Source organism: Schistocerca piceifrons, chromosome 7 (assembly GCF_021461385.2).
Source record: "Schistocerca piceifrons isolate TAMUIC-IGC-003096 chromosome 7, iqSchPice1.1, whole genome shotgun sequence".
Taxonomy (NCBI): Eukaryota; Metazoa; Arthropoda; class Insecta; order Orthoptera; family Acrididae; genus Schistocerca; species Schistocerca piceifrons.
This window is the reverse complement of record NC_060144.1, coordinates 332,904,202-332,919,468: the sequence shown is the minus strand read 5'-3', so window position 1 is coordinate 332,919,468 and position 15,267 is coordinate 332,904,202. Positions and strand designations below refer to the sequence as shown.

The 15,267-nt window shown below is 42.2% G+C and overlaps 1 protein-coding gene across 1 annotated transcript in view; it reads right to left on the bottom strand.

The window, feature by feature from the left end:
• LOC124804595 (unconventional myosin-IXa-like) overlaps window positions 1-15,267 on the bottom strand; it is a 348,200-nt gene that overhangs the window by 309,795 nt on the left and 23,138 nt on the right. The window contains exons 2-3 of the mRNA XM_047264786.1: window positions 14,974-15,223; window positions 7,490-7,765 (exon numbers count right to left, since the gene is read on the bottom strand). Coding sequence (XP_047120742.1) covers window positions 7,490-7,765; window positions 14,974-15,223 — 526 coding nt within the window. The remainder of the gene's footprint in view (window positions 1-7,489; window positions 7,766-14,973; window positions 15,224-15,267) is intronic.

Sequence of the window (15,267 nt, the reverse complement as noted above, 5' to 3'; positions counted from 1 at the left end):
TCTATAACAGACATTTTCAACGATTCACTAATCACAAGTGTTTTCCCTGAGGCCTGGAAACTGGGACAAATTAAGCCACTGCCTAAAAAGGACATCGCCACAGCACCCTCTGACTACCGCCCCATCTGCCTTCTTCCTGCACTATCAAAGGCCTTAGAATATATAGTTCATGGCCAGCTCACCAACTACCTAACTACTAACAACCTACTAGACGAATACCAATCAGGTTTCCGTAAACATCGAAGCACAACTTCTGCACTGGTAAAGGTGACAGATGACCTGAAACTTGCCATGGACAGACAAGAAGTGACTATCATTTGCTTCTTAGATTTCAGCAAAGCATTTGATACTGACGACTTCGACATCTTACTAGCCAAACTTAGCGGTCTAAATTTCTCACCAAGTGCAGTGCAATGGTTTCACTCACACATGATGTCTCGTCAGCAACGCATCCTGTCTGGGAATATAAAATCACAATGGCGGCAGGTAGTGTCAGGCGTTCCGCAAGGCTCAGTATTAGGTCCTATACTCTTCTCTCTGCATGTCAATGATGTGTCATCGGTTCTGACCTATTGCAAATATCATATGTATGCTGATGACCTTCAGTTGTATCTAAGTGCGAAACCAAGCAATCTCAAGAAAGCTATTACAAATTTCAACAATGACCTCGATGCACTGTCAAAATGGGCGCAGGACATAGGTCTAAAATTAAACCCATCTAAAACGCAAGCGGTACTTATTGGTCGCTCTAAGCTCATTAGTCCAAAACATCGGGAATCCGTACCACCTCTTATCCTAAATGGAACAAATATTAACTTCTCTCCCTCAGCAAAGAGTTTGGGAGTAATAATAGATGAATATCTAAATTGGACAGAGCACTTAACTGCAGTGTGCAAAAAAGCATCAGCATTCCCTTCATGTCCTACAAATATATAAAAAACTCTTCCCTTTCAATCTGAAAAAGAAATTAGTACAAACGCTTATACTCCGAATCATTGACTGCAGCGATATTATCCTACAAGGCCTCTCTCAGGAAAATTCCCAACGTCTAGAACTGGTCATGAATGCATGCATCCAATATATCTGTGACGTTCGACTTTTTGATCACATTTCACCAGCATATGAAAAATTGTCCTGGCTGCATGCAGACAAATGCAGAGATTTCCATACACTCCGTCTCATCTACTGCCTTATAAATGTACACTGTCCCTCATATCTCTCCTCCTCCCTAACGCTCATGTCGCAACAACATGACAGAAACACAAGTTCCCGTTATAATAAAATACTCTCCATTTCACTGCATTGCTCAGTCACCTTCTCCAAGTCCTTTACAGTAGCGGGAACCCGACTCTGGAATAACCTCCCTCATTATGTTAGAGAACTCAAAAAACACGTCTGGCTTCAAAAAACAGTTAATGACGTATTTACTTAAGCAACAGTAATGCCTTCCTCTGTACATGAATGCACTTCACCTCATTACTTCCCTCTTTCCCCCTCCTTAAATCTCCCTTCCCCAAAACCCGCTATAGTAGTAAACATCTACTTTACACACCAAGATATTAATGTACATCATCACAAACCTTCATTACTATTGCCAATCTTTCTCATGTTTGTCATTATTATTTGATTTTTTTTACTGTTATTATTATTGCTTTTATCATAATCTGTATGTATAGCACCTGTTGTAAAATTACTGCCAGCATTTACTTTATTAGGTCTTAGTCACTACTCTTTTATTCATATTGCCACTAGAGTAAGCAAATTTTCTCATTTAAACTATGGTCATGATGTAACTCTGATGTGTGAAATGCTGCATGTGTGGAACACTGGTCCGATGAAAGAGAGGGCCTGATGGCCCTAATCTGATCAGGTTAAATAAATAAATAGGTCAAAACAAGGCCCTGGGAGTAGACAACATTCCATTAGAACTACTGACAGTCTTGGGAGAGCCAGTCCTGACAAAACTCTACCATCTGGTGAGCAAGATGTACGAGACAAGCGAAATACCCTCAGACTTCAAGAAGAACATAATAATTCCAATCCCAAAGAAAGCAGATGTGAAAATTACCGAACTATCAGCTTAATAAGTCACGGCTGCAAAATAATAACGCAGACGAATGGAAAAACTGGTAGAAGCCGACCTTGGGGAAGATCAGTTTGAATTCCGCAGAAATATTGGAACACGTGAGGCAATACTGACCCAATGACTTATCCTAAGATTAAGGAAAGGCAAACCAACGTTACTATCATTTGCAGACTTAGAGAAAGCTTTTGACAATGTTGACTGGAATACTCTCCTTCAAATTCTGAAGGTGGCAGGGGTAAAATACAGCGAGCGAAAGGCTATTTACAATTTGTACAGAAAGCAGATGGCAGTTATAAGAGTCGAGGGGCACGAAAGGGAAGCAGCGGTTGGGAAGGGAGTGAGACAGGGTTGTAGCCTATCCCCGATGTTATTCGATCTGTATATTGAGCAAGCAGTAAAGGAAACAAAAGAAAAATTTGGAGCAGGTATTAAAATCGATGGAGAAGAAATAAAAACTTTGAGCTTTGCCGATGACATTGTAATTCTGTCAGAGACAGCAAAGGACTTGGAGGAGTAGTCGAATTAAGTCGGGCGATGCTGAGGGAATTAGATTAGGAAATGAGACACTTAAAGTAGTAAAGGACTTTTGCTATTTGGGGAGAAAAATAACTGATGACGGTTGAAGTAGAGAGGATATAAAATGTAGACCGGCAATGGCAAGGAAAGTGTTTCTGAAGAAGAGAAATTTGTTAACATCGAGTATAGATTTAAGTGTCAGGAAGTCGTTTCTGAAAGTATTTGTATGGAGTGTAGCCATGTATGGATGTGAAACATGGACGATAAATAGTTTGGACAAGAAGAGAATAGACGCTTACGAAATGTGGTGCTACAGAAGAATGCTGAAGATTAGATGGGTAGATCACACAACTAATGAGGAGGTATTGAATAGAATTGGGGAGAAGAGGAGTTTGTGGCACAACTTGACTAGAAGAAGGGATCTGTTGGTAAGACATGTTCTGAGGCATCAAGGAGGAGGAGGATATTGGTGTTTAACGTCCCGTCGACAACGAGGTCATTAGAGACGGAGCGCAACCTCGGGTGAGGGAAGGATGGTGAAGGAAATCGGCCGTGCCCTTTCGAAGGAACCATCCCGGCATTTGCCTGTTGCGATTTAGGGAAATCACGGAAAACCTAACTCAGGATGGCCGGAGACGGGATGGAACCGTCGTCCTCCCGAATGCGAGTCCAGTGTGCTAACCACTGCGCCACCTCGCTCGGTTTGAGGCATCAAGGGGTCACCAATTTAGTATTGGAGGGCAGCATGGAGAGTAAAAATCGTAGAGGGAGACCAAGAGATGAACACACTAAGCAAACTCAGAAGAATGTAGGTTGCAGTAGGTACTGGGAGATGAAGAGGCTTGCACAGGATAGAGTAGTGTGGGGAGCTGCATCAGGCCAGTCTCAGGACTGAAGACAACAACAACAAAAACAACAAGAAGCTAACATAGACACACAATCCTTGTCACCAGTAAAAATCCAGGACAGGAATGGTTGGTGTTGTGTCACAAACCAACTGATAACAAGCAAGCAGAGATGCACATATGGGCACCCACTGATCTTTGCAATTTTGGTTTGAAGTGTGTGGTACCTACACCCAATTTTTGAACCTTCCCCACTGCATGTAAATGTCGTACACAGTTCAGTACATGACAGTTCTCCAGTACACTGACATGGATCAATGATTTTAAATGATCTTCATCAAATCCCATAGGTCTTTTTGAATGTGGAGAGTCACTAATGTCAAAACAATCCTCCTTAAAATAAGAAAACCATTTTCTTGCCATGCTCTGTCCAAAGGCATTATTCCTCTACATGCTGGTAAAGTTTCTGGATGCCTCTACTGCTGTCACCAATCCACTGAACTCAAAAAGAAGAATATGTTGAAAATGTTCCGATTTCTCCAAATATCAAAATGACAATACACAAACTTAAATAGCAACAGTGAATTACAAGTAAAAAACAATAATAGATATAAATAAATCCCTAGCAACCAGCATACTAATATGCAAGACAAAAATGTTATGAACTTATGCACCAAACTAATATATAGCGTTAAAAGGACAATAGTTTCAAGTGGAAGCTACAAGAGGCAGTAAGGCCACATTACCAAAGGTGTTAAGTAAGGTGTTCTTCCCCAGTTGGACCACACTATGCAGGTAGAATTCAGAAGGGGAGGTCGAACCTCAAAAAAGGGACCAAAAATGCCGGTGTGGGAGGAGGGAGGATTGGAGCAGGAGAAGCAGAAGGAAGTGGAGGAGGAGGAGTAGGAAGATGAGGAGGAGGTGGTGAAATGAGGGGAGAGAGAGAGAGAGAGAGAGAGAGAGAGAGAGAGAGAGAGAGAGAGAGAGAGAGAGAGAGAGGGAGGGAGGGAGGGAGGGAGGGAGGAGGAGGAGGAGGGAGAGGGAGAGAGAGAGGGAGGGAGGGAGGGAGGGAGGGAGGGAGGGAGGAGGAGGAGGAGGAGGAGGGAGAGGGAGAGGGAGAGGGAGAGGGAGAGGGAGAGAGAGAGAGAGAGAGAGAGAGAGAGAGAGAGAGAGAGAGGGGGGGGGGGGGGGGAGGATTCCTAAGGGTTAGCAGAAACCAAGAGTATAGCTGGACCAATGGAACCAAGGACACCGAGAGAGGTGGAGTAGGAGGCAAGAGGGGAAGGAGCAAGGAAAGGGAGGGAGGGGCACAGGGACAGGAATGCAGCCCAGGAAAGAAGAAAAGGGCCACAGTAGCTCTGAACCCATATGCTTTATGCGTGAACTGACAAAAGAGCCAGGAGCCCCCAGGCGGGCGCGAGGTGGAGGAAAATATGAACAAGGTGGAATCCAAAATTTTTGGGACTGGTAATGCCATCTGGAAAGTAAGAGTAGTAGATCTTTGCATCGCTAGGTGGCAAAAGCTGCGTATCTGATGAGTCAATGTGCCGATTGACATTTCACTGGGAGGACGTGTTGCGTGTCCACAGTGCTTTCCGTAATACTCTGTGTTTGGTGTGTGGTGATTTTATGATGGATCCGCAAACAGAACAGCGCGTGTGTATCAAATTCTGTGTGAATCTCGGGAAAAGTGCTACGGAGACCCTTGCAATGATTCAACTGGATTTACTGTTATGAGCCAGAGACAAAGCAACAATTGCCCCATTGGAAGAGCCCGGGCTCTCTAAGACGCTTTTGCGAGACAAGTGAAGAGCATGATCATCGTCCTCTTTGATACCAAGGGAATTGTGCACAAAGAATTCGCCCCACGCAACCAAACAGTGAATTCCATGTTCTACTGTGACTTTTGCGACGACTCCGTGAAAACGTGTGGTGACGACGGCTCGAACTTTGGCGTCAAGGGAACTGGCTGCCACATCACAACAACACGCCCTGGTGCATGTCCTTGCTCACCAGGACCTTTTTGGCAAAAAACAAGATGGCAGTTGTACCCCATCCACTGTACTTGCCAGATTTGGCACCTTGTCACTTCACGCTACTCCCAAAACTGAAACTCAAGCTGAAAGACTGTCGGTTCGACACTCTAGAGAGGATTCGAGGAGCATCGCTGGCATGGATAGGCACCCGCAAAGAACAGGACTTCCAGAAAATGTTTGACCAGTGGCAGAAGCACTGGGACCAATGTGTAGGTGCGGATGGGAACTACTACGTGGGTGATGGTGACCATTAGTGCAAAGGTAAGGTTTTCAACAGATGGCAGTCTCGAAAATTTTGGATAGCACCTCATATTCTGAGCGGCACAATGCAATATTTTCCTATGGATCAGTATTTTCACAGCAAATAATGGTACAGTATAAGTATTAAGCCATAAGCTGCCATTTCAACCCAAAATATATCCGCACGTCACCTCACAGTGGCCTTGCGTCTGTGGCAGTTTAGGACTGGATGTCTTCCTGTGGACAAAAGAAGCTTCACACAATAGATGGCTGGCTCAATGCTGCCCAGTACAGTCATATTATGAGGAATGCTATAATTCCATAAACTATATATTGAGGGAATCATGTTTCCAATACAACATATGTCAACTATGGTACAAAAGTGGCTTGCGTAACAGAATGAGATCTCTCTTCTCGACTGGCCTCCTCCTGCACCAGACCTCAGCCCCACTGCAAACATACAGCTGGAGACAAAACTGACCATGTGAGAAAACTGGCCTGGTCCCTATCAAAAACCCACAACAAACTTCTAAATGTCGCTTTAGCTGACTGTGGTGAGGTGGTAGAAAATGAGTGATTTATTGCTCACCTAGTAGACTATCCTCCTTGTAGATGCAAATGCACAATGAAGTGCAAGGCCTTTGGATGCGATAATAAGTGCTCTTTTGAGAGACGGGGGGAAAAACTGTAAGTTTTGTTAATTTGGCATTTTCCACATATTTAACAAATTAATGCATTAAAACAGGGAATAATTGTCAAAAGAGGTATTCGATCCCAATCCCGGTGTCATGCAGCTGGTTATCCATTACCCAGTGGATTACCCCACCACACTTCGACGTCACTGTACTAAGTGCTGCAATATTAACTATTTCTTATTGCTGTTCTGCCCTTAAACTCACCTCAAAACTTCAAGTGCCCTTTCCACATATGAAATCAAAGACATAATATGAGGCAGATTTTCTTTTGTGTTTTTGGAGAATGTGACCTTTGTGCTGTCAATACAACCCCCCCTCCCCCATCCTCCTTAGCTCCCTTAATTACAATTACAAACGTTCTTCACTTTTATGAGCAGTACTGTTCAGTCTGTAATATGACTGGCTCCTACATACATGATGGGCTATTCAAATTTTAGCCATTATCACTTTCTGTGCAATTAAATGCACATGTCACACTCCTCATGAAAGGGGCCACCACTATCATTTCAATTTGTTTGCATGCAGGTTGCTTTACAATCTAAAAGAGCCATTTCTTCTGCTAGACTTTTTATTTTTACTGTTCAGGAGCAACAGCACTCTCCAAACATGGTGATACTAATAACTATTTATTCTGCCACATCTTCCTAACCTTCTTAGCAAAACTTCTTATGAAAGTTTTGTACCCAATGGACTAATGATGTATACTACACATTACTTTTTGCTATTTAACAGTTTAAATTCTATTATAACACTAAATGTGTAATTTTTTTAGCAAAGGTATAGTTACTCTTACACATTCTTTCAATATTATTAAAAGCGTTATTCATCAAAATGTTGAGATGCTTCATAAAATGAAGAAATACATGAAGAGAAGATATTCCTCAATGTCTATCTAGTCCTTATCATTCTCACAATTTTTCATAAATACTGTCTTTACTTTTAACATTTCATCTAAACGTCATCTATTATATATATAGATCAAATACTAATCTGAATTATGTTGCTGTAATTTGTAAGAACACAAAGTAAATTATCAGTTCTATGAAAGGAATGTCAAGAATTATAACCAACCTCAAGTACAGGACCAGCACTGAGTATTGTCTGCTCCACTCCACTGCCATGACACCCCTTTTGACTAAGTGCTGTCAGATGATGGAGTAGAAAATTTGTACTTTCAGTTTTTCCAGAACCACTTTCACCACTAATTACTATGCACTGATTCCGCCTTTCTTTTAACATGCAGTGATATGCTGCATCTGCCACTGCAAATATGTGTGGGGGCAACTCTGGACCCAACCGTCGGTTCTGATACAGTTTAACATACTTCGGATTGTAGATTGGATGAAACTGAAACATAAGATAATGATTCTGCATTGCAAACTGCATTCAAACATGTCGTAACATGAAGTACCACTTGGTCTTAAAATGCCACAGGAATAATAATGAGACACTGAGAAGACTCTTAAAAGTTTGTAATGCATAGCTCAAAAATTATAAAATATATGCAACTAACCAACTACGGCTATTACACAGTCGACAGGGATACAAGTTCTAATGTTAATTTATGAGACCAAGAGATGCTACTGTTAACTTCCTTTAGATGACATTATTCAATGATCACGCAGTTTATTAAATTTGGAAACTTAATATTATTTTCAAAAAGATGCCATAACAGCTATAATAATATACATCAAGCTTTCAAATTTAGTCAGACATGTTACCTATTTTCAAATTCATCAACTACATAAATAAAAATGTAAATGTTCATTTGCTCAAAACCCTAAATCTCTTTAAGTTCTTTACCAACTGCTTTGAAATTTTCACAAATATTGCATTCGAATAGGCGCACACACACACACACACACACACACACACACACACACACACACACATATATATATATAATTTATAAAGGCGAAATGATATTACCACAAATCTCAAAAAAGTCTTGAGGAATTTATTTAAAGTTTTTACACAATACACCAATTATATATACGTGAAAGTTGTATTTATTGCTTATCAGCTTATGATTAGAATATTACTGCAAATATGTATTTGCTGTAACAGTAAACAAGGCTCAAGTTCAGAGAGAGGGGAGAAGAGAACATGGACTGAGGGATGGGAGGTAATGGACATAAAAAGTGGAAAGGAGGAGATGGACAACGAGAGACAGGCAGGAGAAGATGGAGGGAGAGAGAGGGGGAGGGGGAGGAGGAGGAGGCGGACACAGAGAGGGGAAAGGAAGAGCAGATGTACAAAGAGAAGGGGAGGAGGAGAAAATGGACAAAGAGATAGGGAGTAGGAGATTAGCCTGTACATCAAATGGGCTTTCCCTTTCCTTTCTTTTTCATTTAACCAGATTGAGTCAAAGCACCAAGTGGCCAGGAACAGAGTGATAATCGTTGCAGCTCCAGTGTTAAGCAAGCAGATGTGCAATTCTGAAAGGGGGTGTTTTAGTGCTTGGCCTCTACGAGATGTAGTGTCACCGCCCCACAGAGTATTATGAGCATTAAAGTTCCCCAGTAAGAGGAAGGGGGCAGGCAGCCGTTGCAGTAACTCTAACAGTTCTTTGTAATGGAAGGGTCCTCCTCGGAGTAGATAAACATTACAGATTGTCATCCAAACTGACAGGTAGACACTAACAGCCACGGCCTCTTGTTCAGTGTAAGAGGCTTCTGCTCACTGAAAATACTGAGCACATGAGAGTACAAACCCCACTGGACACTCTCTCAACATTAATGCAATTGGTACAGCAGTGTTTGTAATTTTTCAGAACAGGGGGATGTACAGGGCTATTACAAACGATTGAAGCGATTTCATAAATTCACTGTAGCTCCATTCATTGACATATGGTCACGACACACTACAGATACGTAGAAAAACTCATAAAGTTTTGTTCGGCTGAAGCCGCACTTCGGGTTTCTGCCGCCAGAGAGCTCGAGAGCGTAGTGAGACAAAATGGCGACAGGAGCCGAGAAAGCATATGTCGTGCTTGAAATGCACTCACATCAGTCAGTCATAACAGTGCAACGACACTTCAGGACGAAGTTCAACAAAGATCCACCAACTGCTAACTCGATTCGGCGATGGTATGTGCAGTTTAAAGCTTCTGGATGCTCTGTAAGGGGAAATCAATGGGTCAGCCTGCAGTGAGCGAAGAAACGGTTGAACGCGTGCAGGCAAGTTTCACGCGTAGCCCGCGGAAGTCGACGAATAAAGCAAGCAGGGAGCTAAACGTACCACAGCCGATGGTTTGGAAAATCTTACGGAAAAGGCTAAAGCAGAAGCCTTACCGTTTACAATTGCTACAAGCCCTGACACCCGATGACAAAGTCAAACGCTTTGAATTTTCAGCGCGGTTGCAACAGCTCATGGAAGAGGATGAGTTCAGTGCGAAACTTGTTTTTAGTGATGAAGCAACATTTTTTCTTAATGGTGAAGTGAACAGACACAATGTGCGAATCTGGGCGGTAGAGAATCCTCACGCATTCGTGCAGCAAATTCGCAATTCACCAAAAGTTAACGTGTTTTGTGCAATCTCACGGTTTAAAGTTTACGGCCCCTTTTTCTTCTGCAAAAAAAAAAAAAAAAAAAAAAAAAAAAAAACGTTACAGGACATGTGTATCTGGACATGCTGGAAAATTGGCTCATGCCGCAACTGGAGACCGACAGCGCCGACTTCATCTTTCAACAGGATGGTGCTCCACCGCACTTCCATCATGATGTTCGGCATTTCTTAAACAGGAGATTGGAAAACCGATGGATCAGTCGTGGTGGAGATCATGATCAGCAATTCATGTCATGGCCTCCACACTCTCACGACTTAACCCCATGCGATTTCTTTCTGTGGGGTTATGTGAAAGATTCAGTGTTTAAACCACCTCTACCAATAAACGTGCCAGAACTGCAAGCTCGTATCAACGATGCTTTCGAACTCATTGATGGGGACATGCTGTGCCGAGTGTGGGAGGAACTTGATTATCGGCTTGATGTCTGCCGAATCACTAAAGGGGCACATATCAAACATTTGTGAATCCCTAAAAAAAACTTTGAGTTTTTGTATGTGTGTCCAAAGCATTGTGAAAATATCTCAAATAATAAAGTTATTGTAGAGCTGTGAAATCGCTTCAATCATTTGTAATAACCCTGTATTGCTGTAAACTGCATTTCCAGTACTGCTATGCCAATTATGGAACAAGCAGCCAGTAAATGACGGAGTTTGACAAGATGGCAATAGTAGCCATTAGAGTTCCATTGAAGGAGCATTGGAACCTGGTCTCAGAAAGTGGAAAATAAGGTGCATAGGCTCAACCTTTGCAGGGATGGAGAGAGGAACACCTGAAGTCTTAGAAAGTAGTTTATCTTCCTTCTTATCCTTGTGAGACTTCAATTTCTGTGAAGATTTTCCTCATTTTATCTTCCAGGAGCGAAGAGGACCATCCTTTATTCTGCTCGCAGCCTATGGCTGCTTGCCCTTGTCTTGAGAGGTGAGTAGCTCGACATGTGTCCTTGTCCCTATCGCCGCCAGAGGATGACTGGGCATCCCTGGCTGCACCAATGGCATGGGAAACACCTGTGCTACAGGTGCAGGGGGCATGGGAGCTGACACTCCCTCCCCAACTTTGGGGCAGGCCCCAGAATATGACCATGATCAGGAGGTGCCATGCGAGACCTTTTCATCAAGTGAGGTTTGGACTGTGGGACAACAATCACAAAATTGGAGACCACATCAGTCAGATGAAGTCTCTCAAACTTTTTATTTGCATCTTGATAAGGTGGGCAGTCAAGTGTTTTATACTCTTGATTTTTTTCTCCCTCTTAAACACTGAACATTGCAGTGAACAAGGAGGGTGTGGTTCCGGACAGTTGACACATTGAGGGGTTTGATCACAAGGGCCACCCCCATGGGATGCCAACCCACATGCCTGACAGATATCCTCTTTAGAACAGTGGGAGGACATGTGTCTGAACCTCTGGCACCTAAAACATCTCATCAGAGGAGAATAATAAGGCAAACCTATAAACCATGACTTTAACCCTCTCAGGCAAAATACTGCCGTCAAAGACCAGGATGAAAGCTCCAGTGCCCACTCAATTATCCTTGGGTCCCTTCTGGATGCTGTGGACAAAACCGCACCATCCCAGATTAGTACACAGCTCTTCATCAGTTTGTAGAGTTAGGTCCTGATGGGAGATAACATTGGGAATTCTACTGAGCTGGTGACTGGTTCATCTTCTATTTTTATGCAGGCCTGCAGTGCCCACAATTGGTTGGCATGTGTTGTTTTGATCAGTAAAGAACCATTTCTCATATTTTCTATTGCTCCAACCTCCCCAAACCGGTCTTCAATATTTTCAATGAAAAAAAGTGGCTTCATTGTAATGAAAGATCAGCTATCCATTCAGGAATAAATCAAGAAACTGTCCACTCCCATTTCTCCTCACCTGGCTCTTGTCTTGAGGCATGGCCAAAAATGGAAATGCCGTAAGACTGCAAGCCTCTGCATTAAAATCACTGTTCCTGATTGTTGAAACAGCCGTGTTGCCACAGCCACCATTAAGTTTGATCCGTTTCACTGCAAACCATTCGCCCCAATGCCATTCACTCTGATCAGAGGCTGTCCCCATGGGTGCCACCCTGCCAAGGTAAAGGCCACCTGGCACAGTAGCTGTTGCCCGGAGTCTGGGTACATCAAAACTGACAGGCACCTACTCCTTGGCTGACATGGAGAGGTTACAGCTCAGGCATCAACAGTGCAATCCCTATGTTGTCAGGGGGCCACCACCGAGAGTGTACATGACAATTCCACCATGATGGACTGGCCACCACACTAGATTTCGGATGCAAAGGTATATCCACTTGTTTGGTAGGTGCAAACGATAACAGTGCACAGTGGAGAGTTAATGCACCGCAGTAAGGTGTCCTTCCCAAACGACCTGCACTTCTGTAAAATTTGGAGGCTGGAGGTCAAACCCAAAATGGGGACAAGAATTTAAAAAGCCAAAAAAGGTGTGATGAGTGTGCGAGGGGTGAAGGGGGGGAGGGAGGCAGAAGCAGAAAGATCAAAAACCTTCAGAAGTCCAAAGTATAGTCAACATACCAAGATAAAAACATAGCCAAATAAAAAGACTCCTATAAGTCGCCTCTTACAACAGGCAAGGAAGGGCCACAGGTCTATTCTAGCCCCCAGACACCACAGGGGATATCTGCAAGTAGACTTCAACATCTTTTTCCATTCTTCTGTAGATAATTTGGGTCAATATTTTACTACCATGACTTAGAAGATTGAAGGTTAAGTAATGTTCACAACAATCAGCATCTGCTTTCTTTGTACTAGGACTATTACATTGATCTTGAAGTCTGAGGATATTCTGCCCACCTCATACATCTTGCACACCATGTGGAATAATTTTGTCATAGCCGACTTTCCTAAGCATATCAGTAGTTCTGAGGGAATGTCATCTACTCCACAGGCCTTGTTTCCACTCAGGTGTTTCAGTACTTTGTCAAATTCTTCTCACAGTACCACATCTCCCATTTCATTGTCATCTACTTCCTCTTTCCTTTCTGTAATATTTTCTTTATGTTCCTTTTCCTCGTGTTACCCCTACATCTCCCTTCTATCTTTTAGCTTCAGTTTCTTGGCTTAGTATTAAATTTCAATCTGAGCTCTTGATGTTCATACAGCTGCTTCTCTTTCCTATAAAGATGTCTTTAATTTTCTGAAGGCAGTATCTATCTTCTCCTAGATGTGCATGGTTCTATGCACTTTCATTTATTCTCCAGCCATTCCAGCTTGGCCATTTTGTACTTTCTGAAGTTTCATTATTTACATGGTTGTATTCCCTTTTGCCTGCTTTGTTTGCTGCATTTTTTGTTCATCAATTAAATTTGATACCTGCTGTGATATCCTACGATTTCTCCTACGCCTTGTCTTTTTATTTACCTGATCCTCTCCTGCATTCACAATTTTGTCTTTCAAAGCTGCACATTTCATCTTCTACTGTGTTCCTTTCCTCTGTACCAGACTATCACTACCTAATGCTCCCTTTGAAACTCTTAAAAACTTCTGGTTCTTTCAACTTATTCAGGTTTCAACTCGTTAAGTTCATATCTTTTTGGAATTTCTTCACTTTCAGTATGTAATTCAAGTGAATTAATTATGTTCAGAGGCCTCATCTGCCTATGGAAATGTCTTACAGTTTAAAATCTGGTTCCAAAATCTGTCTTACAGTCATATTGTCAACGTGAAACCTTCAGGTATCTCCAGATCTCTTCCATGTACGCAACCTTCTTTCATTATACTTAAACCAAGTGTTAGCAATAATTAAATTATGTTCTGTGGTAAATTCCATCAGGTGTCTTCCTCTTTCATTCCTTTCCAACAGTCCATATTCTCCTACTATTTCTCTCTCTCTTCCTTTTCCTATTATTGAATTCCAGCCCTATCTCACAATCAAATTTTCCACTCCCTTACAATGGTACCAGAAAAAGTGCTTAGGGAAGTTGTTATCAGCTCACCTGGATGGTTTCAGACAGTGTTGTAGGGAGTATACATGGGGAGTTCAATCTCAGACACAATTACTGCTTGCTGAAAATATGTTGTTTCCTGCAGTGAAGTTGTTCAGTATCCAGAAACATCATTACCATAAATGAGTACAATGAACCCCTTAACTCAACAACATATTGATGGAGTGCGGTAAGCATACAGTTGTGCACGCCTGTTCTACATCCTTCTTCTGGATTAGAACCTGCACCTTCTTGCAATCACTTACTGTGTTTTAGTATTCCAGAGATCTACAAGAAACAGTTCGAAAACAGTCAACTGTTCATATTTGATACAGAATATGACAGGTACGTAATCACATATGGTGGCCTTCCGTCTGGCTAGTGGCGTGGACTGATTTTTAATTCCTTGTTCAATTATTGATGTATCCCCCGTCCCACCCAAATGACAACTGAAGGAAGCATCTGGAAAGCAGATTTTGTTCCATTAACTAATTTTACATAGACCCAACATTTTTTAAAGATTTTTTTGAGAATTTATCAGGAATGATCTCACTTTCGAATTAACAGCTGACTTCTAACAAAATTGTACTTTTGATTGGTTTCATTAAAATATTTCTTGCAGCTCTCTCAATGTACGCAGTAACTTTCTAATATAGTTACTGAACGCAGAACAAGGAAAACGACAAATGTTTCTCCTAGATAGTACAGCAATTGTTGAGTACTCACGAGACTGATCCATGAGAATGAACACGTCACAGTGAAAGCTGAGATTGGTCACAGCTCTGGAATAGGAGCGTCTGTTTTCATTATATTGATAGGGGAGGAAAAAGAACAAACACTGACTTTTCTCCCCCTCCCCCCCCCCCCACACGCACACGCACACGCACACGCACACGCACACACACACACACACACACACGCACACGCACACGCGCACGCACGCACGCACGCACGCACACGCTAAAAAATAAAAAAACCCAACACCAACAACCTACGATTATTCAAATTTTTGTTGGATGATAGAAAAATACTCAATTTAAATTACCTTAAAGGGATTGAGTGCAATAAGTATGGACCCTACATAAGTATATATATGCCCTCCATTGAACCTTGCCTTCAGGTTATCTAAGAGTGTTTGTTCATTTAAATCTGGTAACTGGCACAGATCAGGATATTCCCGGTCCTTTGGCTGATACAGAAATCTGTAGAAATAGTCACGGATAAGTTGTGGATCCATCGTGAAAGTGTCAGTCCATAATGCATCGTTGACTCGTTCTTTTTCCCTAAGGTAGAACCTGAAACAATGAAATTTCATATTCAACAAATGGTACTGCTCCAA